Here is a 14,065-nt window from a genome sequence, read left to right as displayed (position 1 = left end):
AGATAGAAAGAGAAATCCCATTTAAAGCTAGGGTAGACACTATAAAATACTTAGGAGTCTACCTGCTAAAACAAACCCAGGGATTATATGAACACAATTACAAGACACTTTTTGCACAAATAAAGTCAGATTTAAGTAAGTGGAAAAACATCAGTTGCTCATGGGTAGGCCGTGCTAATGTAATAAAAATGACAATTCTACCTAAATTAATTTACTTATTTAGTGCCATACCAATTAAACTATCAGACAATTATTTTCTAGAGCTGGATAAAATAATTTCAAAATTCATTTGGAAAAACAAAAGGTCCAGAATATCAAAGGGACTAACGAAAAGAAGTGCTTGGGAAGGTGGCCTAGTGCTACCAGACCTCAGATTGTACTATAAAGCAGCAATTATCAAAACCACTTGGTATTGGCTAAGAAACAGAGAGGCAGACAAGTGGAATATACTTGGCACTCAAGATGCAGTAGGCAAGGAATATAGCAACCTTCTGTTTGATAAACCCAAGGACCCCAGCTGCTGGGAAAACTGGATAACAGTGTGGCAGAAATTAAGCATAGACCCATGCCTGACACCGTACACAAGAATAAAGTCCAAATGGGTACATGATTTAGGTATAAAGATTGATACCATGAATAAACTGGAGAAGCAAGGAATAGTGTATTTATCAGATCTATGGAGAAGGGAAGAATTTTTTAATAAAGAAGAGATAGAAAGCATTATGAAATGCAAAGTGCATAATTTTGATTACATTAAACTGAGAAGTTTTTGCACAACCAAACCCAATGCAACCAAAATCCGGAGGCATGTACTAAATTGGGAAAGAATTTTTACAGCTAAGCTCGGGGATAAAGGCCTCATTTCTAGAATATATAGAGAACTGACTCAAATGTATAATCATACAAGTCATTCCCCAATTGATAAATGGTCAAAGGATATGAACAGGCAATTTTTGGAGGAAGATATTAAAGATATCTATACTCATGTGAAAAAATGCTCTAAATCACTATTGATTAGAGAGATGCAAATCAAAACAACTCTGAGGTACCACATCACACGTATGAGATTGGCAAACATGACAGAAGAAGAAAATGATAAATGCTGGAGAGGATGTGGGAGAGTTGGAACACTAATTCATTGTTGGTGGAGCTGCGAGCGCATCCAACCATTCTGGAGAGCAATTTGGAAGTATGCCCAAAGGGCTACAAAAATGTGCATACCCTTTGACCCAGCAATATCGCTACTAGGACTGTATCCCCAAGAGATCATAAAAATGGGAAAGGGTCCCAAATGTACAAAAATATTTATAGCAGCATTCTTTGTTGTTGGGATTGGAAGCTCAATTCCGTGTGGACGGTCTCGGGCGGGTAAAAGTGGGACTTCTAAATCTTAGAGTCTTACGAGGCCCTCCATGAACAGCGGGGATTCGAGAAGGTTAGACTGAGCTAGCTCGGCTAGCTCGGGTATTTCCGCCTCTCCCCGGGAGATACATGATGGGTGGAGTCTCCCTGCCCTCGATGTCGTCCCGGATCTGGGCACACTATTGTTATCTAACAGCACGGTATTGAGATGCAAACTGTGTGGCTGAAAGTTAAGTAGGATTGAGGAAGCCGGAAAGCTCTCTCTTAGCACGTGTGGAGCCAAAGAGGATGTAGGGCTCCGCTTCTTTTCTTTCTCTCTCCCCTCCCCCTCTCTCCCGCTTGTACTTCTACTTCCAATCCCTTAAGCTTAGCCTCCTTAGGAAATCTCCCCCTCTTCCTCCTAAGGAAGAGCCCCTGCACTTGTAACTAGACCCTGTAATAAAGTTCAACCCCTGTTCGACTCTGGAACGTCCTTTCTCTCATATGTTTATCCGGTTTGGCCAACCGAAGGCCTGGGACAGGTAAGAAAGACTCGGGTAGCCCAATACAGGCCTCTAGGCCTGGCAGTTGGCGCCCCAACAGGGATTGGGAGCGTAGATAATCCTGGGTGTTTTTGGGGTACACCCGGAAGGGGCTGTGAAAGAAGCGAGTCCCGAATCCTAGATTCGGAAGGAGAGAAAGTGGAGAGAAGCTTCCCAAACCCCTGGGAAAAGGGCAGGGACGAGGAATCAATTGCCAGTAATAAAGCCAGAGGAACAGGAGGTCTGGGCTGAGACACTTCACAGGGAAGGCAGGGAGGCGGGGGTCACAATAGAGTTAAACGACCTCCGAGAATTTTGTAAGGAAGGGCCGGAGAGGCCAGGGCCGGATTGGAATAAGAGTGGAAGCAGAGAGAGGGGAGGGGAGGACCCAGGCAAGCAGAAAGTTAAGCGGAAAGTTAAGGAGCATAAAGAAAAAATAGACTCGGAGCTCCATCTAGCGGATGGAAAAGGCGAGGCAGGGGAGAATACGCCGTGCCTTCCCTCCGCGCCTCCTTATAACCTGCTCCATTGGTCAGACAGTTCAGGGCCACAGTCCAGTTTGGAAAAAGGAATAAGAAAGGCTATAGAGAATGGAGAAGATGTAGGGACATTTCCTGTGCTAGAAATAGCGGACCCCAGTGTCCCCGGTGGCGTTCAAAGGAGCCACATACCCATAGAGTGGAAGAGAGTGGCGACTCTTAAAGAGGTTTGTACCAAGCACGGCCCTAATTCACCCTTTGTTATAGCCATGCTTGAAACCCTCAGCGGTCAGTTCGTTCTGACTCCTAATGACTGGAAGAGCTTAGCTAGAGCCTGCCTTACCCCTGGGCAGAAAGAAATAAGTACAGGGAGGGGCCAGGATCAGCTTCCCATAGCTATTGCCCTTCCTTTAAAGCACTCAGTTCAAATCCAGTTACTAAAGGAAATAGGACAGAATAGACCTGAGTGTACAATCTGGCTCAATGGAATTCCCATGACTGGCCTCCTTGATACTGGAGCGGATAGGACCTGCCTTAGCGGTCGCTCAGTACCCCGGCACTGGAAGCTTAAAGAAAGCCAGAGACCAGTGTGGGGAATAGGAGGGTGCCAAAATACCCTAGAGACAATGCACCCAGTAAAGTGGGAGGCAGAGGATCGCCAAGGGACCGTATGGCCGTTGGTGATTCCAGGACTTAGTTTTAACATCTGGGGCAGGGACATTATGAGCCGCCTCGGGATGAAGCTATCAAATTTTTAGTAAGGGCCCTTGCTGTTGTACTGGAGTCCCACCCTTGAATTAGAAGTCAGACACCCCGATTTGGGTGGAGCAATGGCCCCTGACTCCAGAAAAACTCCAGGCATTACAAATATTGGTTAAGGAGCAATCAGCACCCTGGAATGCTCCTGTGTTTGTTATAAAGAAAAAATCCGGGAAATTCAGGTTCCTTACAGATGTTAATCAAGCATTTGTAAGTACCTGGCAGCAGCTATACCAAAATAAACAGCCACTATGCATTCTTATCAATTTTACCTTAAAGGCGATCCTCGCTAAACAAAGAAGGGGAGATAGAGATCGCCTAATACAATCAGAGCCAAGATCAAGAGGCCTAATACAATCAGAGCTAAGATCAAGAGGCCTAATACAATCAGAGCTTGATACAGCTGTCTCAAAAAGCGCACATACTACTCCAGCTATGAGACATTTTAAGATACTAATATGGGGTCCAGGGTATGTTTGTGTCTCCACAGGAAAAGGTGATGCGTGGATTCCCATTAGAAGGATCCGTAGGTGGGAACCAATGTCGGAGGCGACAGAGACGCAGGAGGCGGAGAGCCCAGAGACCCCGGAGAAGGATCATGCACCACCTGAGCCTGCTGCTGACAGCTTTAACCTTGCTGCCCAGAGAGGAAGCAGCCTTCATCTCAACCGCAGACACTGCTGCTGACAGCTTCCCATCTAGGCATCTCTTTCCATTGGCTGAAGGATCACAAACCCAGGACACTTGGGTGGGGAGGAGGTGACCAATTTTCCACCTGTATAGATCCATTTGCAAGATTAAGGGAGTGGTGATGTAAGGCGCCTACACCAGCTGCTCCTCTTAAAATATGCTTTGGGATTAGTTGATTGCACTTCCCCTGTTGTAACTCAGCCATTTAGTTTCATCTTTGTTTTATTTGATGCCTCCCTTTGTCAGTTGTGCTAGCTGCAGATTTCTGTGTGAATGAAGTCTTGTTGTAGGGTACTCATATGCTAAAGGCCTTCCTAATCCACTCAGCCTCCAGCCACTGTTTGCTCTAGAGCCAGGTGCGCTCCGAGCAAAACAAAGAAGGGGATATGTTGGGATTGGAAGCTCAATTCCGTGTGGACGGTCTCGGGCGGATAAAAGTGGGACTTCTAAATCTTAGAGTCTTACGAGGCCCTCCATGAACAGCGGGGATTCGAGAAGGTTAGACTGAGCTAGCTCGGCTAGCTCGGGTATTTCCGCCTCTCCCCGGGAGATACATGATGGGTGGAGTCTCCCTGCCCTCGATGTCGTCCCGGATCTGGGCACACTATTGTTATCTAACAGCACGGTATTGAGATGCAAACTGTGTGGCTGAAAGTTAAGTAGGATTGAGGAAGCCGGAAAGCTCTCTCTTAGCACGTGTGAAGCCAAAGAGGACGTAGGGCTCCGCTTCTTTTCTTTCTCTCTCCCCTCCCCCTCTCTCCCGCTTGTACTTCTACTTCCAATCCCTTAAGCTTAGCCTCCTTAGGAAATCTCCCCCTCTTCCTCCTAAGGAAGAGCCCCTGCACTTGTAACTAGACCCTGTAATAAAGCTCAACCCCTGTTCGACTCTGGAACGTCCTTTCTCTCATACGTGCATCCGGCGTGGCCAGCCGAAGACCTCGGAGGTGAGGTAGGAAAGACTCGGGTAGCAACAACTGGAAGTCAAGGGATGTCCATCAATTGGGGAATAGCTGAATAAATTATGGTATATGAATGTAATGGAGTACTATTGTGCCATAAGAAATGATGAAGAAGAAGACTTCAGAGAGGCCTGGAAGGACTTATATGACCTGATGCTGAGTGAAAGCAGCAGAACCAGGAGAACTTTGTGCACAGCAACGACCACAGTGTGCGAGAGTTTTTTCTGGTAGACTTGGAATTTCGTAATAACGCAAGAACTTCTTAAAAAAAAAATCCCAATGGTGGTTCTCTAAGGCAAAATGCCTTCCACACTCAGAGAAAGAAATATGGAAGTCATTCGCAGAATATAGCAGATCATGTTTGTGTATGTGTATGTTTTTGTGTATCATGTTTTGATTTGTTATATGATTTCTTCCATTTATTTTAGTCCTACTACATAGCGTGACGATAGTGAAAATGTACTCAATAGGAAAGTATATGTAGAACCTATACAGAATTGTATGCGGTTATGGGGAGGGAGGGGGGTAGTGGGGGGGTAGGTGTGGGGGGGGATAAAATCTCAATTGTATGGCAGTGATTGTTAAACATTAAAAAATAATAAAAAAAAGAAAAAAGAAAACTTGGTCTAAATACTCTACAGAGAAATATATGTTTTTCATACATCACATAATTTGGAACATTTCCCATAAAAATTTGGACAAGTCTTTCCTTATCCCTACAAATCTGATGCCTTTCCTCCCAAATTTCTTTGCATATGGATAACTTGTATTGCTTTTATTTACATATACCCTAAATATATTTACATGCATGCTTATATTTTTGATAACTTTATAAGTCTATAGTTGTTATTAGTTTATGAATATTCTGATAGTGAAGATGGTTTCTGTGTAGGATTAACATATAAGTTGTTATTATTCCTACACTTTTAGAAGGTATGCACCTTAAAGTAGATTATTTCATCCGTTTATTTTTGATCTCCAGCACCTAAAGGTATTCAATATATCATTGTTGATTGAGGGATGGTAGTTTATGTTGGTTAAATCTTTTTTGTTCTTGTTCTATTACTCAACTAATTCTTACATAATGCGAACATAAAAATTACAGACTAATTCATCATCTCCCCCTTATATATTTTTTTAAAATTTCCTTATTGACCCCTTTTCACTGCTCTTCCATATCATTATTCATGTGTTCTTTTTTTGAAGTTATTGCTCTGATATTTCTGGTTGTTTAATATAATTTATTCTGTTCTTGCCCTTTATCTCATGAAATCCTTTTAATCCATAGCCATTTTTTATGCTGGTTTCTTTAAAAAAATATTTTTCTCACAAGTATACCCTTTTCCTTTAATATACTCTGCTATATGTTAATGTCTAACATGTAAAAACCAATAGATAGATGGTTATTTATTTCAATTTAATTATCTATATGGGATTTCTGTGGTCAGTACCCTCATTTCCACGATTTCCTTTTATTCCTTTCCTCTTTTGAAAATTTATAGTTATATAGAAGCTAGGCTTGCCTAGATCTCCAACTCTTCTTTTTTTTAACGTGGAAATCCCTTACAGGTATTTTTGATAAATTCTGATATTGCACCAGTTCTTCCTTCCAGAGTCCTTCCCCTGTTTTCTATTCTAGAAAGTAGTGTGATGAACTCTTCACTTCTACATCCTTCCCTTTCTGTGTAGATTTCCATATTATCAGAGAAGCCTATCCTGAATTTGTGGAAATCCCTAGGTAAAGTTGAGATATCATGAATGATACAGAGATCTGGGAGAATTCAAAGGTAAGCTCCTTTTTACTGTTGTCTTCACCCATTTGAATGCAAACTCTTTGTGGACAGGGGCTGTTTTTCTTTCTGCTTGTATTTGTACCTGAAATAAAGAAACTACTTAATAAATGTTTATTTACTGTTGAATATTGGATTCCGTTGGTAGTGATCACCAGACTTACCTTTTACAGGACATTCGGGAGATGTCTGTCAAAAGTGGGTCCATTTCAGGTTTTCTATTACCAAAGATCTTAATAAATTAAAAATGATTAGCATGTAGTTTGTTATTATTCCTACATTTTTAGAAGGTATGCACCATAAAGTAGATTATTTCATCCATTTGTTTTTGATCTCAAGCACCTAAACGTATTCAATACATCATTGTTGATTGAGGGATGGTAGTTTATTTTGGTTAAATCTTTTTTGTTCTTGTTCTATTACTCAGCATTTTAATTTCTATTGTATTCTTCAATATTACCCACCTGGTAGAGTTAATAATCCTTTAATAAAAAAAGATTGCATCATAATTGGGGGTCTCCTTACAACGCTAGATTGGATATATACCTTATTATTTGCTTATTGGCTCCTCCGTTAAAACTGAACTCCTCTTTACATCCCCAAGATTAGATGCAATGTTTGGAACATTGTAAGTGCATTTTAAATGTTTATTGCCTGGTGGACCAACTACTAATGTCTCCAACTTTACCAACGTGATTATTACATTATTGGGGGTGGTGATAAAAGAGGGAGGAAATATTTTCCATCCACAAAAGCGGTCCAACACTAGGGTCATCATCACCTTATACATCTAGGAAATGAAATATCAGAGACATTACTTGTGGAAACTGTGTCTAGTGGTGGCGATAATATTATGAACTCAGGAGTGGCAGTCCCAGTGATAATAGTAGCAGCATCCCAACAGTGGAGAGTCTTATCTGTGGGTTGGTCGGTCACCAAATGAAATCATACCATGATTAGACTACCTATTCCAAGAGGTTGAGGGAGAGAGAAATTCTTTATCTTTAAGACCACTTTTTTTTTTTTACAATATTTTCACTGTCCTCCTGAGAAAGGTGAAGTTAAAAAGTATTTATTAAATTCTCTCAATAAGTATTCATTAAGGTGAGGCTGGCCAAGCCTTACTCCAACTCCCCTGCCTGAGAGTAAATCATTGATTTATGTAATGGTTCACTTCTAATTGTATATTGAACAATCTTAGACAAAATCTATGTTAATATTTGTGAAGATGGAAATAATTCTAACTGCAAGACCATTTTGATTTTTAAAAAATCTCCTTCACTGAAAGTGATATGGAGACATTTTTGGTAATATTTCTTTTGAGACCATATATGTGCGGTCAATAGAACATCTCTAGGGAATGGGTCCCAAAGGTCTTGAAGGCAAATTAAGGTTCTTCACAGAAGTACCATATGCATGTTGCAAATAGAGTACAGGATGTCCCTCTGATTCTGAACTTTGTTGGAAAATGGAGTGAACCACAGATTTTCTGCCAATAATATATACCAGTAGATTAATTCTGAGTTTGATAATATTGGAGAGGTTTGAAAAGTAGCTAATAATGAAATTGCTATGTCACATGATACACCATCTGTACTATGGACTGAGGAAATGAAGTGTGCAGGACAGTTTATGTTCTGGTGAGTAGATATGTCTGCTAATTTCCTCCCATTCCCTCTTTTTACCTTGTCTATTGCATAGAAACTAGAATATTCCTTTCATACATTCCCCAAAAGATAAATCAGAAAGGAACTGCCCATAAAGGGGTCCTCTGAGGTCATCATCCTCTGCCTGCTCCTCCTCCTCCACCTACTCATTCACTTTCTGGTCACCATTTTTGTGCAGGGAACCAAATATCTAGGAATATTAGGAGGTATCATATAGTGTTGCTTCCCACAAGAAGTTTTTGATGCATGTGGGAAGTTGAGATGGGTACATACGAAGATCAATAATAATACCATGTACTTTATGTTAAAAATCCACTGGCAATTTGGGCCAAGGCTACAGAACTTTAGAGGAATGAAGAATACCTATGCATGAGGAGAGTAGGATTGTCAGCAACCTGAGCAAGCTATGCCTGGAAGGCTAGAGTAAATTTAGTAGGGATGAGGACGGAAGGCATCACATTTTGGGAGAAATGGTAAGTCCAAAGACAGAAATGCATATATTACCTTCAGAGAATAAAGAGCAGAAGAATTTGGCAACAACTGTGACTTCACGTAGGAAATTTGTTTAGAGATCATGTTGTAGGTGAACCAAGTTATGCATCTGGCAAAAATAAAAGGACAATGACATACTGGAATTACTAAAGAGTAATAGAGAAGAATCATAGTAGGATCTATGTAATGCTAGATTAGGAATAAAGACAATCTTTGTTCACATTATGCCCGAGAAACATCCTAGTTAAGTGAAAATGAGGCAGTGAGGGGAGTGATTTAAATTATATACTCGTAAACAATAATCTGAAGTTATGAATTGGAAAAGATATCTTGAGGTATATGAATGGAGGTGATGTACTTGTCTAAGCCTCCTTATATCTCTGTAATCAAAGCTCGACACCGAGAACAAAAATCTATCATTTAATAAAAAAGAGCAATACTCTTCTTTTGACCTTCAATTATCACTATTCAGATAATTCTCCGAAAATTATTTTTAGAGCTCTCTTCATAAAGATTTGCAGAGTATTACACAACTATAAAGCATACATAAAAATAAGCTTACAATTAACTTAAACCTTTGACGTTAAGGGAATGATTTGATAGTGATATATTAATGCATTGAAAGATTGGATTGCCATCAGAATGGACAAGTATGAGGGATACAATAAATCTTGAAATCAGACATCGATGGGAATGGGACAATCATGATTGCTTTCAATAGAAAAGTATGTAAGCAGGATTAGTGGGGTGGAAATTACAAAGAAGAAAATTTAGATTTTATGTCATCCAGATTTTCTGAAAAAATAAAACTTTTTGAAATGGAAAGAGACTGACTCATTTTCAGTTTCCCTGAATGTCCAAAGGACATTCCTCTTTTCCCTCCATTTTATTGCATCTTGTTTCAACATGTAAATAGACTAAAACTGCAAAAATGCATTCCCTGTCATCATCCAATTCATAACACGCCAGGGAGGTGAATATTGCTATACAATGCCCATATTAATACTAAAAAACAAAAGAGCCTAATGTGTTTTACAAAATTTGTCTTAGAGCTTTGAGAAGAGAGATGTACAAAGATGTTCAATAGACATAAAATAGTCAAGCAACAGTTTCAAAATTAGGAAAGGTTTACTCAATACTTAAGGAAAATGAACCACTTCTACAATTAGAAAAACAGAAAGAGATCACTGAGGCCAGAGGAGCTAAATATTTGGAGCTAAATGTTTGGAGTCAAGAATAAACGTTTTATTTATGGTAGAAATATTATACACTTGGGTTGAAACAGATCCTAGCTGTAGACAATTGGGATGGACATTCTGTGGAGAAAGTTTGTGGAAAAACTTGAATGACAGACTAAGGACTCTAATAGTCTATTTGATTTTCACCATAATTTCAAACAGAATTTTTAGTGTTTGGCAATTTACTTGTTTTGAAGTGGGAAGTGAAAAGATGATCATATGTGGACACAGAGGAACCCTGCCAGAATAGTGAATGTGCTCTTTCATACCTAGATGATCTTGGACAAATCATTTAACATCCTGGTGTATCAGTCTCTTATAAAATAAGGGCCTGAATTAGATGCCTGATAAGTATGCTAATCCTAAATCTATAATAATAAATCCTAAACTTTTATCCATAGAACCACTGAGCCTACAAATCAATTGAAGACACCAGAAATGTTGGACATAACTGAAGAATGACAGAAAGTCTCAGGTAACTCTAATTTTATGTTACGAACAACTCTTAAAGTACAACGAGGAATCTTTCTTCCCACACCAAAGTATTGGCTGATCATTCACATGAGGCTTTGGTAAAACCATTTATAAGAGCAAAATGACAGATAGCTTGTGATAGTTAAGAGAGACATTTGTTGTTCTACAGGTCAGGAGACCACACAAATATCTGAAAAATAAGAAAATGGCAGTTCATTAGAATTTATGCGATGCCAACTATAGACCACAGTTTTATGGCAGAAAATTCATAATTAAGGAACAGTATTTTCATGGTGTAAAATTTGGCTCAGGATAGAAAAGAATGCTTAAGTGGAACAAGCAAAAATTTGCGTATGGTAAAGATGGAAAAGAGTGAGATAAAGGGGATATTTTGAAGTGGTGGTATATGGACTGGAAAATTGGACAGTGCTATTCCTGGATGAAAACTGACTTTGGAATAAACCATACATTTGTTTTTCCCACAGTTGGAATTGTTAGTTTTCAGGTAGCACATTGTCTCATAATAATTCTTCTTGGATACCCATTGAAATGAGGAGTGTTCTACTATTGCACTTCTCTAAAAAGAGAAATCCAAATTGAAATGATAACTCCCATTCCTTCTTCTTGACCCATTTCCTAATCCACACACACACACCCGTCATGACCAACTTAACTCTCAGGGAACTAGATCTCTACCACCTTTGTTCTGTCTTTTGATCTCCCTGTCCCTCTCTGTCTCTGTTCCGCTGTCTCTGTGTGGGTATCTCTGTCTCTGTCTTTTTCTCTCCTCACCATCTCTCTGTTTATCATTTGTTTGTTCATATTTTTCATTATATCTTTTTCAATTGAAGTTTACTCCTTGGAAGATATCTGCGACACTGTGGTGTTCTCTAAAGGGATTCGTGTAAGTACTCCCTGACAGAAAAGATGATGTATCAGGTCTCTAAAAATCCCACTTTAGACTTTCTCTCCTTCTTCTAAATAGCTTCATCATGGCGTTCATTTCATTAGAGCCACAAGCAATAAAGACACAGCTTCAGGAGGTTGAATCTCGGATTCAACTAATGGGAGTGTTCCCTGTTTATCTGGGTATTCTTTTCATCCTACTTACAAAGAGTGGAAAGAACCACAAGATTTTGATGTGTAGATTTGGAAATTACTTTAAAATTGAATATATAATGTTATGCCTAGAAAAGGAATTTTAATATTTTCTGGTAAAACTTCGTATTCTACAGTACATTGGATAGAAATCTTGGCCTGGAGTCAGGGAGACTTGAGTTCAAATCCGACCTCAGACACTTATTAACTGTGTAACACTGGGCAAGGCATTTTTACCTTTTTTTGCATCAGTTTCCCATATGTCGACTTTGAATAATAATAGCACTTACCTCTCCAGGTTATTTTGTGATCATTTAGATAATCATTGTAAAACATTTTGCAAAATAACTTTCACATGTAAAATGCTATATAAACGTTGGTTATTATTATCATTGTTCTTGTTATAAAACTCAGGCGAAATAGGTGAAGTGAGTAGTTGAAGATCACATAAGCATTAAGAAACATAATTAGGATTGAAACCATTTAATCAAATAAGAACTAACATTAATATAGCACTGACAGTTTGTCAGGCATTGCCTTAAGCACTGTAAAAATATTATCCCATTTAATATTTACAACAGCCCTAAGAATTAGGTACTACTGTTTTCCTCATTTTAAAAATGAGAAAACTGAGGCAAACTGAAGTTAAATAAATTTTTCAGGGTAACAAAGCAAGTAAGTGTGTGAAGCTGGATTTCACCTTAGGTTTTCCTGACCACATTTAACTCTCTCTCAGTTTACAGCCTCTCCAGCATAGTAATTCTAATGGGATTTTTATGTCAATGGACACTACCTCCATTTTGTAATTTGCACACATACACACACAAATATATCATATATACATCCAAGTATACATAAATCTGTATGTATATATGTATATCTGTGCATGTATTTGAAGAAATGAAATGGGTTACCTTAGGGGTTATTGGGTTCTCCTTCACTTAAGGTTTCTTAATGGATTATAGGTAAATACAGATTATACAAGATGGTGTGAATACATACCATCCCTATGTTCAGACAATTCTCTATAGCACTCTTTCTTTGGTTTCTTTCATGTTCCATGATTTTCTCTTAATCTGAACGTATGACTGTGTGTTCGTCCTTCGTTGCTGAAGAAGAAACGATGCCATCAGAGAAATGATGACATGACTTGCACTTGACTTTGTGTTGTGTGAGGGAGGCCTGAATCTGAGTGTATAAGACTTGACAGAAAGAGCTAACTTTGAAGCTAATCGAATTTAACTCTCTAATAATTGTAACAATAATAATTTCTAATTCACACACCACCCCTTAGCCTCTGTTCCCCAATTTCATGTATTTGTGCTTCCCATGACCCATCTCTAATACTCTCCAACAGGAATCATGATGAGCCCGGACAAGAATGAGAGTACCACGGTCATGTTCATCCTCTTAGGATTCTCTGAGTACCCAGGGTTCCAGGTGCCCCTCTTTCTACTGTTCCTCACCATCTATACAGTCACTGTGGTGGGGAATGTGGGCATGATTGTGGTCATCATGATCAATCCAAAACTCCACACCCCTATGTACTTTTTCCTCAAACACTTATCCTTTGTGGATTTCTGTTACTCCACCATAATTACACCGAAACTTCTAGAAAACTTGATTGTAGAAGACAGAAGCATCTCCATCAATGCTTGCATCACACAGTTTGCCATTGGTGCTATCTTTGTGATGACAGAGATGGTTATGTTAGCAGTGATGGCCTATGACCGCTTTGTTGCTATATGTTATCCCTTGCTGTATACAGTTTTCATGTCCCCACAACGCTGTGCCCTGCTCATGACTGTGGCATACACTTCTGGCATAATTTCTTCTATTGTACTCAGCTACTCAATTCTTGTACTGTCATTTTGTGAGATCAAAATCATTAATAATTTTGTATGTGAATATAATGTATTCCTTTCTGCTTCCTGCTCTGATAAACATTTCAGTGAAATAATACTTTTTATCTTTGTGAATCTTAATGCATTTTGCACCCTCATCATTATCCTTACATCTTATCTTTTAATTTTTGTCACTATCCTCAAAATGCATTCAGCCAGTGGGAGATATAAAGCTTTCTCCACTTGCACGTCCCACTTGATGGCTGTTACCATCTACTATGGGACCATCATCTTCCTCTATTGTATTCCCAATTCTAAAAACTCATCTCTTATAGTCAAAGTGGGATCTGTCTTTTATACTGTGGTTATTCCTATGCTAAATCCCTTCATATACAGTCTAAGGAACAATGATGTGAAGGAATGTTTCCGAAGAATAGTGGATCTCAAAACCATTTCTCTATAAGGCCATTTATATCTATTCTATCACTACTCGTTAAACTATTCCAGTGGAATTGATGATGATTTTTAATTAATTCTCTGAGACCTACTCAGTTAATTACTTCTCTTTTCGTCAGATCTTCAGTTTTTACAGTCATCTGAAAGGTAGTCAGATAGTTCTTAGGCAAAGGAAAGAACGATGTTTTAAAGGAGGAAATTAACTGACAGAAAATTATTTTGATATACTCCATGAG

General features: G+C 39.0%; 1 protein-coding gene across 1 annotated transcript; it reads left to right on the top strand.

Moving 5' to 3' along the window:
- Positions 1-12,891: 12,891 nt before the first annotated feature.
- On the top strand, positions 12,892-13,836 carry LOC140516547 (olfactory receptor 5D13-like). The gene has a single exon (XM_072627494.1). The coding sequence runs from the start codon at positions 12,892-12,894 to the stop codon at positions 13,834-13,836; it is 945 nt and encodes a 314-aa protein (XP_072483595.1).
- The last annotated feature ends 229 nt before the right edge of the window (positions 13,837-14,065 follow it).

This window comes from Notamacropus eugenii, chromosome Y, assembly GCF_028372415.1.
Source record: "Notamacropus eugenii isolate mMacEug1 chromosome Y, mMacEug1.pri_v2, whole genome shotgun sequence".
Lineage (NCBI taxonomy): Eukaryota > Metazoa > Chordata > Mammalia > Diprotodontia > Macropodidae > Notamacropus > Notamacropus eugenii.
Note: the sequence above shows the minus strand (reverse complement) of the source record. Positions and strands in the feature narration are given on the sequence as shown.